Genomic DNA, 12,186 nt, shown 5'->3' with positions numbered 1-12,186 from the left:
TCTGCCTGTATTGCTGTAGTGCATTCCAAGCCTTGCTCGGTGATATGGTACGGAACGTGGAATGCAATAAACTCAAATAAAAAATGGAACCGCGATGCTAAGCCATGTTAACGCAGCTGAGCTTCTCTCAATTGTCGTGTGTTCTCGAACCTGATTGGACTCGGAAAACTGAATTGGTCAACGGGCCAATGAGTTGAGTCAAGCAGGCGGGAACTGTGTGATCCTCACGTCGAATTAAGCTCGCCAAAACGACGGACATCTCTCGCAACATTGAACTATCCGAATTGTCCGATCCCGATCCGTGAGCCAAACCGGCCCCGTGGGACATCCCACGTCAGCGGGTCAGACCCAGCCTCAACGCCTACCAAGGGTCAATCGGTGATGCTGCGCCTACCACGAATACAAACCAATCACATTACAGCAGCCATTCGGCTGAAAGCCGTCATTCCTAACCTCTCGGGCGCTCATCAGCCTGCGTGCGGTAAGCTGGGCTGCGTGACGGGCGATGTTGAAGCACAGAGCAAACATCGTAGTTTATCCACATGAGAGTTAAGCATGCTGATGTGATTGAGTTGACATGAAAATATTTGGAATACACACAAAAGGATATCATGATTGATTCTGTATCATTTTCGACAGCTATATATATGGATCTGTCGCAACGGGTCAACGATGGACTTGAACTCACAGCAAGCACAACCACCAGCACAAGTAAAATACAGCTTACTTAGTTCTGAACACAAGCATCACCTTCGATTTCAAATCCATCCTTACCTTCAAACCCAAAAATGCTCACCAGTGTCGTCAACACCGTTTTCGCGGCTACCCTGGCGCTGTCTGCCCTGGGAGCTACTGCTCCTCATCGCAGAGACAACGGCTCGACGCCAGGCCTCAGTCTGACAGCTCAATTGCAACTTGCCGATACGTATGTGAGCCTTTGTACTGTAGAGGCGTATTCTGACAAGAAAAACAGTGCGGTCGACCGTTACCGTCTCCTTCCGGGCGACGAAGATTTTGTTTTCGACTTCAAGAAGACTCAGTCTTTTTTCGCTAACCGCCAGACCTTCCCTGCCCTGACTGGTCTGGGTGGCAGAATGGCTATTGCGGAAGTTCCTGGTAATTGTGAACCTCGGACCCAAATTTTCATCAGACATTAACACACAAATAGCCTGCAGCATGAGCTTCCTTCACACTCACCCACGAGCCAGTGAGCTGTTCGCCGTGGTCTCGGGGCGCATTCTCACCGAAATGGTCACTGAAGCCGGGGTGGTTGGGCCCGACGGCAAGCCGCGAGTGATTCGCGCCGATCTTGGGCCTAGTCAGATGACTGTTTTCCCTCAGGGCGCCTTCCATACTCAGGTTAATCCGGAGTGCAGTCCCGCCTCCATTGCGGTCTCCTTTACCTCTGAGGAGGCAGGTGTGGGTCTCATTGCAAGCCAAACCTTTGCCCTGAGCGACGATGTCATTGAGCGTTCCTTCGGAAACACCATCGCCGGCGAAGACATTGACAAGGTGCGAAATGCTATTCCCAAGGGATTAGCTATCAAGGTGGACGAGTGCTTGAAGAAGTGCGGCATTCAGAAGCGTGCTGCTTAGGATCTGGCACAGACCCATCTCTAGGTCCATGTACTCAAGAAGCATTGGGCTCCAAGGCTTAAAGCAACCTTTCCTCCCCCCTTTCTTTTTGTGTTCTACAAATCTTGGCCAAGTTTTCCTTCATTTCCTGCAACGTCAACTATTACCTTCTTACATTCATTTGAGACACAAATTTCAAGTAGCTAGATGAGATATATAGCAGAATAAAAGATACCGAGCTCGGTGTCTGTTGCTTCCTCGCATACAAATTCGGGCTCCGGCTGTTCTATTGCAACTGGTGTGTGATGCAAGGGAAAGAACTAATCACATCTGAAGTTACACCTGAAGTCGGGACATTTTATCTTGGCAACATACTGTCTGAGAAGTAAGAGTTGCAGTTGTGAATACAGCTGAATGCTCGGCAAATTGAACAAGCATAGTGTAGCTAGAAATGGGGCAGCAGCAGTTGGCATAGCCTAGCGTTGATCTGAAATAGTGAGGGAGGGGGCAAAATGTACCTCAGACTCTAACAAGAGGGTTATCATGCAGCAGCAGCTTACTATTAGAATTAACAGAGGAGTGAAAGCGAGCTGAAATTGTAAGAATTTGTACTATAAACCTATTACCTATACTAGGGCTGCCTAAATAAGGTGTATTTGAGTTGCAGCAGCAGCTATTTAGTTAGGCTAGATGTTATAGGCTGGGTTTGTATAGAGTAATAGAGTTGCTAATAGGTAGGGTATGTACTAGGGTTGGGGGTAAAGGGGTAGCTCCATCTTAGGCTTTTTTGTGGCCCCGGCTCCCCTGCATCTTCGTGTGATTTCTCCGTGGTTCTTCTAGCCAGCACGTTGAGCTTTTTGGGTACGTACGGAGACACTCGGCGACCGGATCACTTTTCGACAGGTGGGTCCGGGTCCGGGTCCGGGTACTGAGCGGCCCCATTTCCGGAAGGGCTGACACCGCGACACACCGGAAGAGTACCTATCCAAGCAATGGATGCATCAGCGGTTCAACACGATCGTTTGACAACCAGCAATATAAACGGACCAACGTGAATTGACTACTGTGCGAGACCCACGACATTTGTTACAACAACCCGGCTTGTTGTACATGGCTCCAGCTTTCGGCTCTACCGGCTCATACAGGCTCTACGTGTGTATCTTATGGGTTCGAACTAACAAGTCCAAATGGTGTTTACATATGGAAACGTATGCGTCCATATCGCTATCGTCATTAACAGAGCACGATCGCAGCACTAGCGTGGCAATCTCTGCCAGCCCGTCTTCAACGACCCCCTTGGTGAAAATCTTGGAAAGGGGTGGGCTTCGGTGTTGAAGACAATCTCCGTCAACGGCATGTAGTCTGTGGGCGAGAACAGCAAGTAGAAGTACTTGAGAGTTTCGGCCTACATCCACGACATTAGCCAACCATCCCAGATGTCCACAATACTCCACAGAACTGGGATTGGACGCGAATCTTACCAGCCAAAAACTCTCCATGTTGTCTCTGGTCGTTGGCAGGACCGTTCGAACATCGTTGAGACTCGTGTACCCCTCTCTGCCAGGTACAAGAGTGTGTGCCTGGAACGATTGGAAGATTTTCCAGCCCCACTCTCGGTACATCGAGTTGCCTGTGATGCGGTACATCATGAAGAGACTCTCAACGGTCTCAGGCCTTTGAAGGTTGTGTGCATCCAGCGGCTTGATGGTGTAGTCCTTTTTCCATTTCGAAAGGGCTGTGACTATAATCAGTTGACCAAAAAAAATCTGTGCGAGGCAAACCGAGAGTTGCGTACCGCTACTTTCCCTACGTAACAACCTGTCGCCAGGTCGAGGTTGCAGATCCGCCTCGGAGGCATTGAACCAGGTGATCTCGGGAGAAAGGCCGGTATCCGTGACGGCATACATGCCCCAGCATGTGTTCATGAGTTCTATGGCGAGGTCGATATCGTTCTCATGGTGTTTGGTCCAGTCCGGGTCGCGGCGTGCCTCGGCCAAGGTACGTCCCTCCGTGGCCTAGCACAGAAGCGTCAGACGAGCCAAGCGCAATTGAGTGGTAGGCTAGACTTACTGCCATTGCAATTGTTCCCGGAAGAAAGCATACAAGATGATCCATCTTGGGTAAAAGGGGCCCTCCAATTCCCGTGGGGAGCTCCGCGACGAACTTGAGCGCTGCGTTGCGTGTGGTCGTGACGAGATGCTTCTCGATACCGCCCAGAGCGTCTTCCCACATGTCCCGGTAGATGACCTCACCTGTTTGGAGGTATTGCTTGATGAGGTACTCTGTTACCGTCAGCATATGAAGGAGACCACAGGCGCAAGCAGTAATTACCGTAGTAAGAATCGCCCCGGCTTCCCAACCGTACCTCTCTCGTTGTGAAACGTCCGTGACTCGGGTGTACGAATATGGGCACCAGTCCTGCCTCCGCCTTCTGCTCGTCCAGTACTTGCATGACACGTTCTGCTTTCTGCCAGTAGATTTCGTTCCCCGTCAAGTATGACAGGTATTTCATTTCGAGCTGGACGGTGGCAGCCTCCGCTGTAGAGGAAGCACCGCCATCCGCGTGGGAAGCGATTCCTTCTCGCTTCCCAATGTTGACGCTGGCATAGGGTATGCCCGAGTTGGACTCGAACGCTACCAAGAGCCGGTCCGCGAGGTCGACGGCCTTGGACAAGTAGACCGAGTCCCTCCTAGAAGCAACGTGTGGCAGCTGTGTAGATAGATAGTGAGCTGAAAGCAATCCGCCCATCATGCGGATCGTCGTCTCGAATGTGTTAATGTCCTGGTCTTGGTCCCAGGTGAGACTGCGATGCAGCCACTTCCGTGCATCGGCGAGGGGCTCGGTCAGGTTCATGAGCATCATCGTGTCGAGACTATCCACAATGATCCAGCCGAGGCCATTGGGGGACATGTTTTCGCCCTTTTTCGAAATGGGGTCGAACACATCGTTGCCTTGAACGATTGATGTCAGTCCAATATTTCCGCAAAACCAACCGAAGCATAAACGTACCCCATGCATACTTCTTGTACGCGTTCCAACTTGTCATGAATGATTCTTTCACTTCCTCTCTCCGGTCATCCCAATCAACAAACTGGGATTGAGGTGCGTAGTGGGTATGTCCGAGGGCATTGTCTGACAAGTATCCAGCGAGGAGAATAACCGCGAGGCCTATGAGAGACAACACGATGACAATATTGCGGATTCTCCCGCTCAATCTTGTCTTCTCATTCTCGTGTACACGTACGGGTTCCTGCAAACTGTCGTTGATTGGGCCAACGACTTTGTGCCTTGTGGGCGAGTTTCGTCCCCGCCTGTTCGGAGAAGATCCCATTGTCGTGTCGTGATGTGGCTGGGGAAGAACAGAAAGCGATCCGGTCTGAAGATTGGTCTCTGACAATGGGAACATATCGATGACAACAAGAGGCAATAAGACCGATCCCCAACGCCAAATAAGCGCCCTCAATGGGAGAGCGTCCAACGTGATGCCTGGCGGGGCGACAAATTCCACGGCGGTAACAGGCCAAAGCCGTTCCAAGGTGGATTCCATTATCTGATGGCATTGGGCTAGACGTAAATATTGACAAGGAATCCTGCTTGGCAGCTGCATCCGCGGAATTGTTGAAAAGGAAAGCGACGATGCCAAGAGCAAACAAATGGCTGTTTTTATGTCATTGGATACCGATGGCTTGGAAGGGTCGTAATAACCTTGTTTCCCAAGACCCCACAACATCCAATTCGTCTAGTCCCACAAAAGCGAGGTTGGTTCCGTGTATTTTGTCGTCCCGCGCGCTAAAGTTGGGAATACGGCTGTAGACAGTGATTAGCAGGGTTGCATTGGCATGGCCTGATGTCGATCCGAAATAGTGAAGGGGGGCAAAATGTGCCTCGGACTCTGACAAGAGGGTTGTCATGCAGCAGCAGCTCACTGTTGGAACCAACAGAAGAGTGGAAGCAAGCCGAAATTGTAAGGATTTGCACTATAAACCTGTCGCCTGTACTAGGGGCTGCCTGAACAAGGTGTATTCGAGTTGCAGTGGCAGCCATTCAGTCAGGCCAGACAGCCCCGATTGTTCATTAATTGTTCCATAATCTTTTCATCCATCTGTTTAACCAAGCCGAGTTTTGGATTTTTTTTCTTCTGTCTCCTGTAAGACAGTACTAGAAACTTCGGTCAAGATGACCGAAGCATACACTCCCTAGACCGATCAGGCCGGCACTGTCACGTCGTTTATTGCACTTCTTACGGTCTTTACACCGCCATCCAGCTGTTCGACTATTTACCGGTTGAACGGGTTCAGTCTCGTTGCCTACGATCCAGGTTTCGGCGTCGATATCGACACCCGAGTACAATGTGTTCCAGCAGCAGTTACAACATGGGGGGAACAGGGCCGTCTGGGGTTCAATACTGGTGAAGGGCACACGGCCGTCAGCATTGGGCCCTTGGCATGCCCTGATCGATGGACCACGGTTGCAACTTCTATCAAAGACAATCACAGCACACTCGCAATGTGTTGTCCGCCGTAAGTATAACGTTCGATTCTAAGGGGTATCCGTACAGAAGAAACTCTCCTGACATAAACACTCGCTCCTCAGGGACTACACGCTTGCAAATGGGCTATCCGGTTCGATCATGGGCGACTGTCGGTCCAATCTCTTAACCGACGCCGTCATAACTTATGCGTCAACACACTTCACCAATAGACAAGCCTGGACAATGGCAACGTCAACAATAGTGAGACCAACGTACGTCGGTGCCATTGCAATTCTTGGTTGGACTCTGGATCTCGCTGCATCCGAAACTGTTTCAGCTACAGCGACCAGCGTCGACGGAACTACGGCCACAACAATCATTTCCGGGCAAGTCGAGACAGCTACCAACGCCCCTCTCCTTACGACCACGATACCCAGCCCCTTCCCCACTACTACTCGGTCAGCTTTTGAAGCAACTGAAAGTCCCGCTGTTCCAGGCCTACCGCTTCCCACTGCCATTGGTATTGGTGTTGGTGCTGGAGTTGGTGTGATATCTCTTGCTGCACTTGCGTTCTTTCTCTGGCGCAGAAGGCGGAAACAACACCGCGGTTCCGACGCACCGCCGATCTCCGAGTCGTACCCTCCGATAATGATGGAACCTGACAAGTATTTGTATGCTACACATTATCACGAGCTTTACGGGCAGCAACACGAGAGACATCAGGGACCGACTGAGATGTTCGTTCCGCAAAACTTCGCTGAACTGGATGCCAACGTTCGTGAGACGAGGTAGACAAGGGATGAAAGGTGTGGATATAATGAGGCCTGACGATTCCTCTTAACTATTGCGAAGCGGGTATTCATTTTTTAGGAACTCGAGCGATTTTGATGAGGGTGATTTTGAGCCTGTGGTGTTCCTCCTGGGTTGGATTTTAGTTCAGACATTACTATAACAGATATGCTCCCAGGGGTTAATTGCTCTTCTGTCCAAATGTGTTGACTCCTTGTAGCAGTAGGAAAATGATTCTCCAGAAGAGGAGGCATCTTCGCACCACCCACCCTGGAATATATTCCCCTTTTACTATCGGGACCTCGTTGGTACCAAACTGGCTTTATGTCCAAGAAGTACAATCATGTGTTTGTTGTGACTACAAGCATCGTTTTAGGGGCTGGGGAATACGTCAAGACAGCTGAACCTAATTTATTACGAAGAGAAATGGAACCAAGACAATACGATCTAGAAAGTCCGGGCGTCCTTCAGACTCACGAGCAATACTACATTTCTAGGAACCCCAAACGCCTAACTTCAACCTTGGTGGCGGCAGTAGGGTGAACAGACTCGGCATTGGAGACTTTCAGAGTCTGAGATGAGTCTCGATGCAGACTGTGAACATAAAGTCCCCAATTGTGCTTGACGTAGTTTCCTGATTGAAGACTTGGTATGACGCACTTTTAGCTGCGGTCTCCAGAGCCGCCTAGGAAAGTCACGATGTAGCAAGTCTTGTGATAACCCGAGATAATACTCTCCCGCAGAGTAGGGAGAATGCCTTCCTCTCTAGAATGAAGTGTCACTGTCTCATTACAGTGGGCCCATAGATTGGTCGTTTGCTTGAGGGCGAATAGCCTCTACATCCAAGTCATAATGTAACGTCGTTACCATGGTCTTTCCTGGGTAGACACAATTACGCTCAAATCATATTTGAAGCCGTCTAAGGGATGCCTGAAACCTTGATCCAGTCTCTTCGAGACGTCTGGAGAGTAAAAGTGCAGATCGTCTTCAATGATCTGTGCCGTCAAAGTGTCCTAATCTGGTTGCCTTTCCTTGTGTTGTACTGCCACGAGATGTATGTCTCAACCAGCAATGACTTGCATTGAAACCAAGCTCATGGGTAGCTACAGCTGACATCCATGTCTGGAAAAAGGTGGCTGACTGGCTTCACCGAAGGTAAGACTTTATTGGTTTAAACACATTGACAAGCACCCCAACCTGCATGGCGGCTAATGTAGTCGGGCAGCTGACGTCCTTTCGGTGAAGAAAAAATGACCCTTTTCGGAATCGAAATCACATTCCCCGGTGGAACGATGCTGCTGTCTCATAGGTCCCGCCGGTAAGACATGGATGGAATGGTCATGAATCATCTGCACCATATCACTGCAAGCTCTCCGCTCGATGGCGTGCAAGGGGCACGTGAAATAGGGAAGCAACACGTGTAACCCTGGCATCGCTATCCTCCCACCATGATGCAGCTATCGGTGTGCCTAAATGTTATGAAACGCGCATGTGCGTGGATATAACAAGCGTGCTGCACACTGGGAAGTTGAAGCCAGCAAGGCGGACTGCCACACACTTCAGCAGCCTCGAAACCCAGATCTCGATGGCCCACACGTTGATTTTCAGTATAACATCAGCCTGATGATACGTGATTGTCGAAGATGCTGTGCGCTTAGTGCTTCCTAACAGGGAATGTCCAAGCTGGAGATAGAGACGGGGACGACGATAGGCGCTCACTTAAGGCTGCATTTTGGAATGCGGCGTTCTTGGGGTCATGTGCATGTTGAACAGCGGGCGTTGGAAGGCGGTACAGCCCGATAGATACACAAGCAGGCTGATGATCTGAGAAGCGATGGAGTAAAATAATTACTGGGACCGGAGCTTTTGAGATGAAAGAGCTTGTCAGATAGTCATGGCCGTAGGTCTTGAGTGGCTTTGATGACTTCCGGAGAAGTTGCGAATGATCAGGCTCGGCATAGCTCGATGGCTAGGTTGATAACAGCAAGCGACAATCTGGTGCAGGGTTCCAAGTTCAAGCTCCATTCAACAATAGCCAATATGTACGTCACGGTTGCGGGACAATCGTCATAATCAGTATGCTACAGCAAAGACGGACGTAACTGACGTGTAAGTGACCGAGTCCCAAGCATGCAATCAGGCAACGAGCACCGAGAGTACTTCTCTCGGCTCCATGCCGGGGCTAACCTGCCGTACTTCTTATCGAACTCGGTTCAGCAGCCGTCCTTTCCAGATTTTCATGGCCTTTGATGCTGTTCATACTAAATGCATGTCGTCGGTGCGCTGTTCGTTGCTAAATTAGTAGTCCATCCAGGATGGTTTTGCATTCGTCGGGCGAGCGTCAGTAAAGCTTGAGCGGCACGGACAGGCTGAAATGTCAAATCGTCAGGAAGCGGCGTGGTGGCATCGGCTCGTGTGGAATTAAACGCCCCTATCAGAACACGATTTCTCGTAATTATGCGATCATATGTTTAGCTTTTGAGAAGTCACTTTTGTTCCAGCCTGAGACGGACTCTCGTTACGGCCAGCATTCGAGCCGGCTGCGTCAAACTGGACTGAAAGGAAACGAACAGCGATGTTCGATTGCAGGGGTTGGACAAGGTAGCCAGATGCCTGATCTCACAGCCACTCCATTTGTTCTATACATTCAAGCAGGATTAAGAAGACATATCCCCCTGGCCCCAGAAAATTTTACATTGCGATAAAACTCGGCGTCGAAGGCGAGCGGAAACTTTCCAACGCCGGTGCCCGGAGAGGTAGCGTGTGCTCATCGTAGTTTGGCTCTATGCCTAGGTACATGCAGCTACGGGGATCTATCCGGATAGCCCGGGTCAATGCCGCGTCCGATACCAACCTCAGGAACATACCGCACGGCGTCGGAAGTGCAAAAAGTGTTCCTTGAAACCCCGCAGATTGGTGAGGAATGGCATTTTGAGAAGGATGAGATGCTGCCTGTTCCTTCGCTGAGTTGGGTCAGACCCGTGATGACACTTGGCACCCTTGTTTACTTCGCCGCGATGGACTCGACGACAGAGTTCGAGGCTTATGGCTACGAGTACTTTTTTTATGAGTTGCCTTGTGGAGGCGGTGTTTTCATGGTGCAATGCGAATCACAGAATTGTCCAATTGGGGGCAGCTTCGTCATCCTGTGGCTGGGCTCAGCAAGACAGGCCCGCAATTCAAAAATAGAGTTGAAAGCACACTGGAGATTTGCTTTTCCATAGCGTCTGGGCACAAAGAGGTCTCTTTGCTTTGGTCATATCTTCAAGCGTTCCTACGCTCACATGGACAGCTCATTCGGTGCTGAGCCACTTCCACATGCAACTACTCAGGTCACAACATCCAAGTTTCCAAGATCTCGTTCGAGTGGGGCGATTGAGTGCGGGGTCTGCCGACCAAACTTAACTGAAATGGATCTCGTGTGGTTTTCTCATAGTCAACAATTTGGCTTTGCTTGTGGCATAGGCATTCCTTGAAATGCCTGGAAATTCGTAGAGGTGGGCTGCCAGGAATCTGCTACCGCAATCCGAACTTAGGAGGTCATGGCGTTGCAGAGCCAGGATTCTTGAGGTTGAGATGCGCGGGATTCTTGCATGTTTGATCGATCTCAGATTGCAAGTGCATAGAGTTAAGTCAACATACCCACTTTTGGAACACCCCCTCATTTGGAACACCCAGAATGAAGCTATCCCCAACATCACCACCATCTTCAATTAATTATTGACTAGGCCTAGATGCCACCACAATACAGCTTTCAGCTTCACTAGGGGTATCAGAGTCGCTGGATTCATCTGTGATATCCTCTTTTTCGCCAGCCTCAATCTGAGCCTTCTGGATGTCCTCAATATTGGCGAACTTGGTGTTTGGGTCGATCTGGACTGTCCTTCTTTTCCTTGCTGCAGTATTGGTGACTTGGGCCTGCAGGAGCTCCAGCTTATGCTGGGCAGTAGCCAGCTCATAGGCCTGCTCGCTGAAGCCTTTTTTCACCTTCCGGAATAGAAGGCGTTGAGTGAAGGCATCATTCTCTAGCTCTGTGAATAGCTTCAACTGCCCAGCCAGATCCTTCATCTTCCTTGGCGTCGACCACACTACTGCAGACGACGCAGATGCCCATCCTTCAGCTTCCTTGCCTTCCTTGCCTCCAGACTGCCCTTTGCTGACCTGATCTGAAGATGCTGATGGCTTTGGTGTTGTTGGGAGTAGGAGGGAGCTCATCAGAGGCTTCGCCATAGAGACAGGCCATAACCCTGTCCATTTCCAACCACTTCTGATGTTCTGCATCGTCATACCTGCAGTACGAGCCTTCTGATAACAGCCTATAAAGTTCCTCTTGCCTACAATAGTAGAGTCATTCCACTGACTAAGGTATCCAAGCTCCTTCCTATAGGCTGCCTTTACAGGGCTGAAGACTGACTGGTCAAGTGGCTGGAGCACATGGGAGGTATGTGGTGGTAGGAACAATAGATGGATGTTATTAATATAGCAGAGCCACATAAAGTCCGTCGTTGTGTGACTCCCATGGCCATCAACAACCAGCAGTCTGGCCTCCTCCTTGCCCTCCTGGCCCTCCTTGCCCTGGGAGGCAGTCTGAGGGATAGTCTGAGGGATGAAGACCTTCTGCAGCCATTCAACTGCAGTGTCGTCTGTAGTCCATCCATTCTCTGTTGCAGTGAACTGCCATCCTTCATAAGGGCCAAGGTCTAGAGGAAACCACTGCTGCTGGACTGTCTTGCCCTTATATATAATGAGGGGATCAAGGGCATGGCCCAGGGCAGAGATGCATTCGATGATGGATACCCATGCCCTTGATCCAGGCTGTTTCTTGCGTACAGACTTCGTCTCAGACATGCCCAGCACCAGCCCATTAGATCCCTGGCCCTCAAGGATACCAGTCTCATCCATGTTGTATCTATTGGATGGTTTAATGCCCTTGACCTCTGGTATGGCGAGGAGTTTGAACCAGTCCCTGATAACCTCAGTAGATGCTCCATTAACACGTCTAGAGTCAATAAGGCGACTTCTCTGGACCTTGATAGATGGGTTTCTCTTTAGAAAGGCATGGATCCAGCCCTTTCCTATAGGCTCCTTGTCCCCCATAGCACAGAGGATTCGTTCTGCGAATGCCCTCACTTGTTGATGGGTTGGGGCAACACCAAGGGCATGCTGGATTCGCACCCATTCAGCCAACTTAGCCTCCTGGTCAGGGGAAAGCCTCTGAAGGTCTGAAAATGCTGCTGCCCTTGCCTGGGTGCCTGTGAGACGGTTGTGGAGGGTGGTAATTGGGATGCCATATTCGCGGGCTGCCTTCCTTAGGCTTTGGCCGTCTGAAACAGCCTGGATTGCCTGATTG

At 50.4% G+C, this 12,186-nt stretch overlaps 3 protein-coding genes across 3 annotated transcripts; 2 read left to right on the top strand and 1 right to left on the bottom strand.

Annotated features, from left to right (window-relative positions):
- Positions 1–788: 788 nt before the first annotated feature.
- On the top strand, positions 789–1,596 carry CH63R_07236 (cupin; the record flags this gene model as incomplete). Its single annotated transcript, XM_018302211.1, has 3 exons — positions 789–925; positions 974–1,116; positions 1,169–1,596. The coding sequence occupies 3 exons, from the start codon at positions 789–791 to the stop codon at positions 1,594–1,596; spliced, it is 708 nt and encodes a 235-aa protein (XP_018156989.1).
- A 1,234-nt stretch (positions 1,597–2,830) lies between these two features.
- CH63R_07235 (alpha-1,2-Mannosidase) lies at positions 2,831–4,982 on the bottom strand (the record flags this gene model as incomplete). Its single annotated transcript, XM_018302210.1, has 5 exons — positions 2,831–2,980; positions 3,057–3,590; positions 3,646–3,857; positions 3,907–4,527; positions 4,586–4,982. The coding sequence occupies 5 exons, from the start codon at positions 4,980–4,982 to the stop codon at positions 2,831–2,833; spliced, it is 1,914 nt and encodes a 637-aa protein (XP_018156988.1).
- Positions 4,983–5,423: 441 nt separating this feature from the next.
- CH63R_07234 (Lpxtg-domain-containing protein) lies at positions 5,424–6,839 on the top strand (the record flags this gene model as incomplete). The annotated part of the gene is made up of 3 exons (XM_018302209.1): positions 5,424–5,540; positions 5,777–6,096; positions 6,170–6,839. 3 exons carry the CDS (start codon positions 5,424–5,426, stop codon positions 6,837–6,839), a joined length of 1,107 nt encoding a protein of 368 aa, XP_018156987.1.
- Between the last annotated feature and the right edge of the window lie 5,347 nt (positions 6,840–12,186).

This window comes from Colletotrichum higginsianum, chromosome 5 (assembly GCF_001672515.1).
Source record: "Colletotrichum higginsianum IMI 349063 chromosome 5, whole genome shotgun sequence".
Lineage (NCBI taxonomy): Eukaryota > Fungi > Ascomycota > Sordariomycetes > Glomerellales > Glomerellaceae > Colletotrichum > Colletotrichum higginsianum.
The sequence above is the reverse complement of the archived record's forward strand: the minus strand, read 5'-3'. Positions and strand labels throughout refer to the sequence as shown.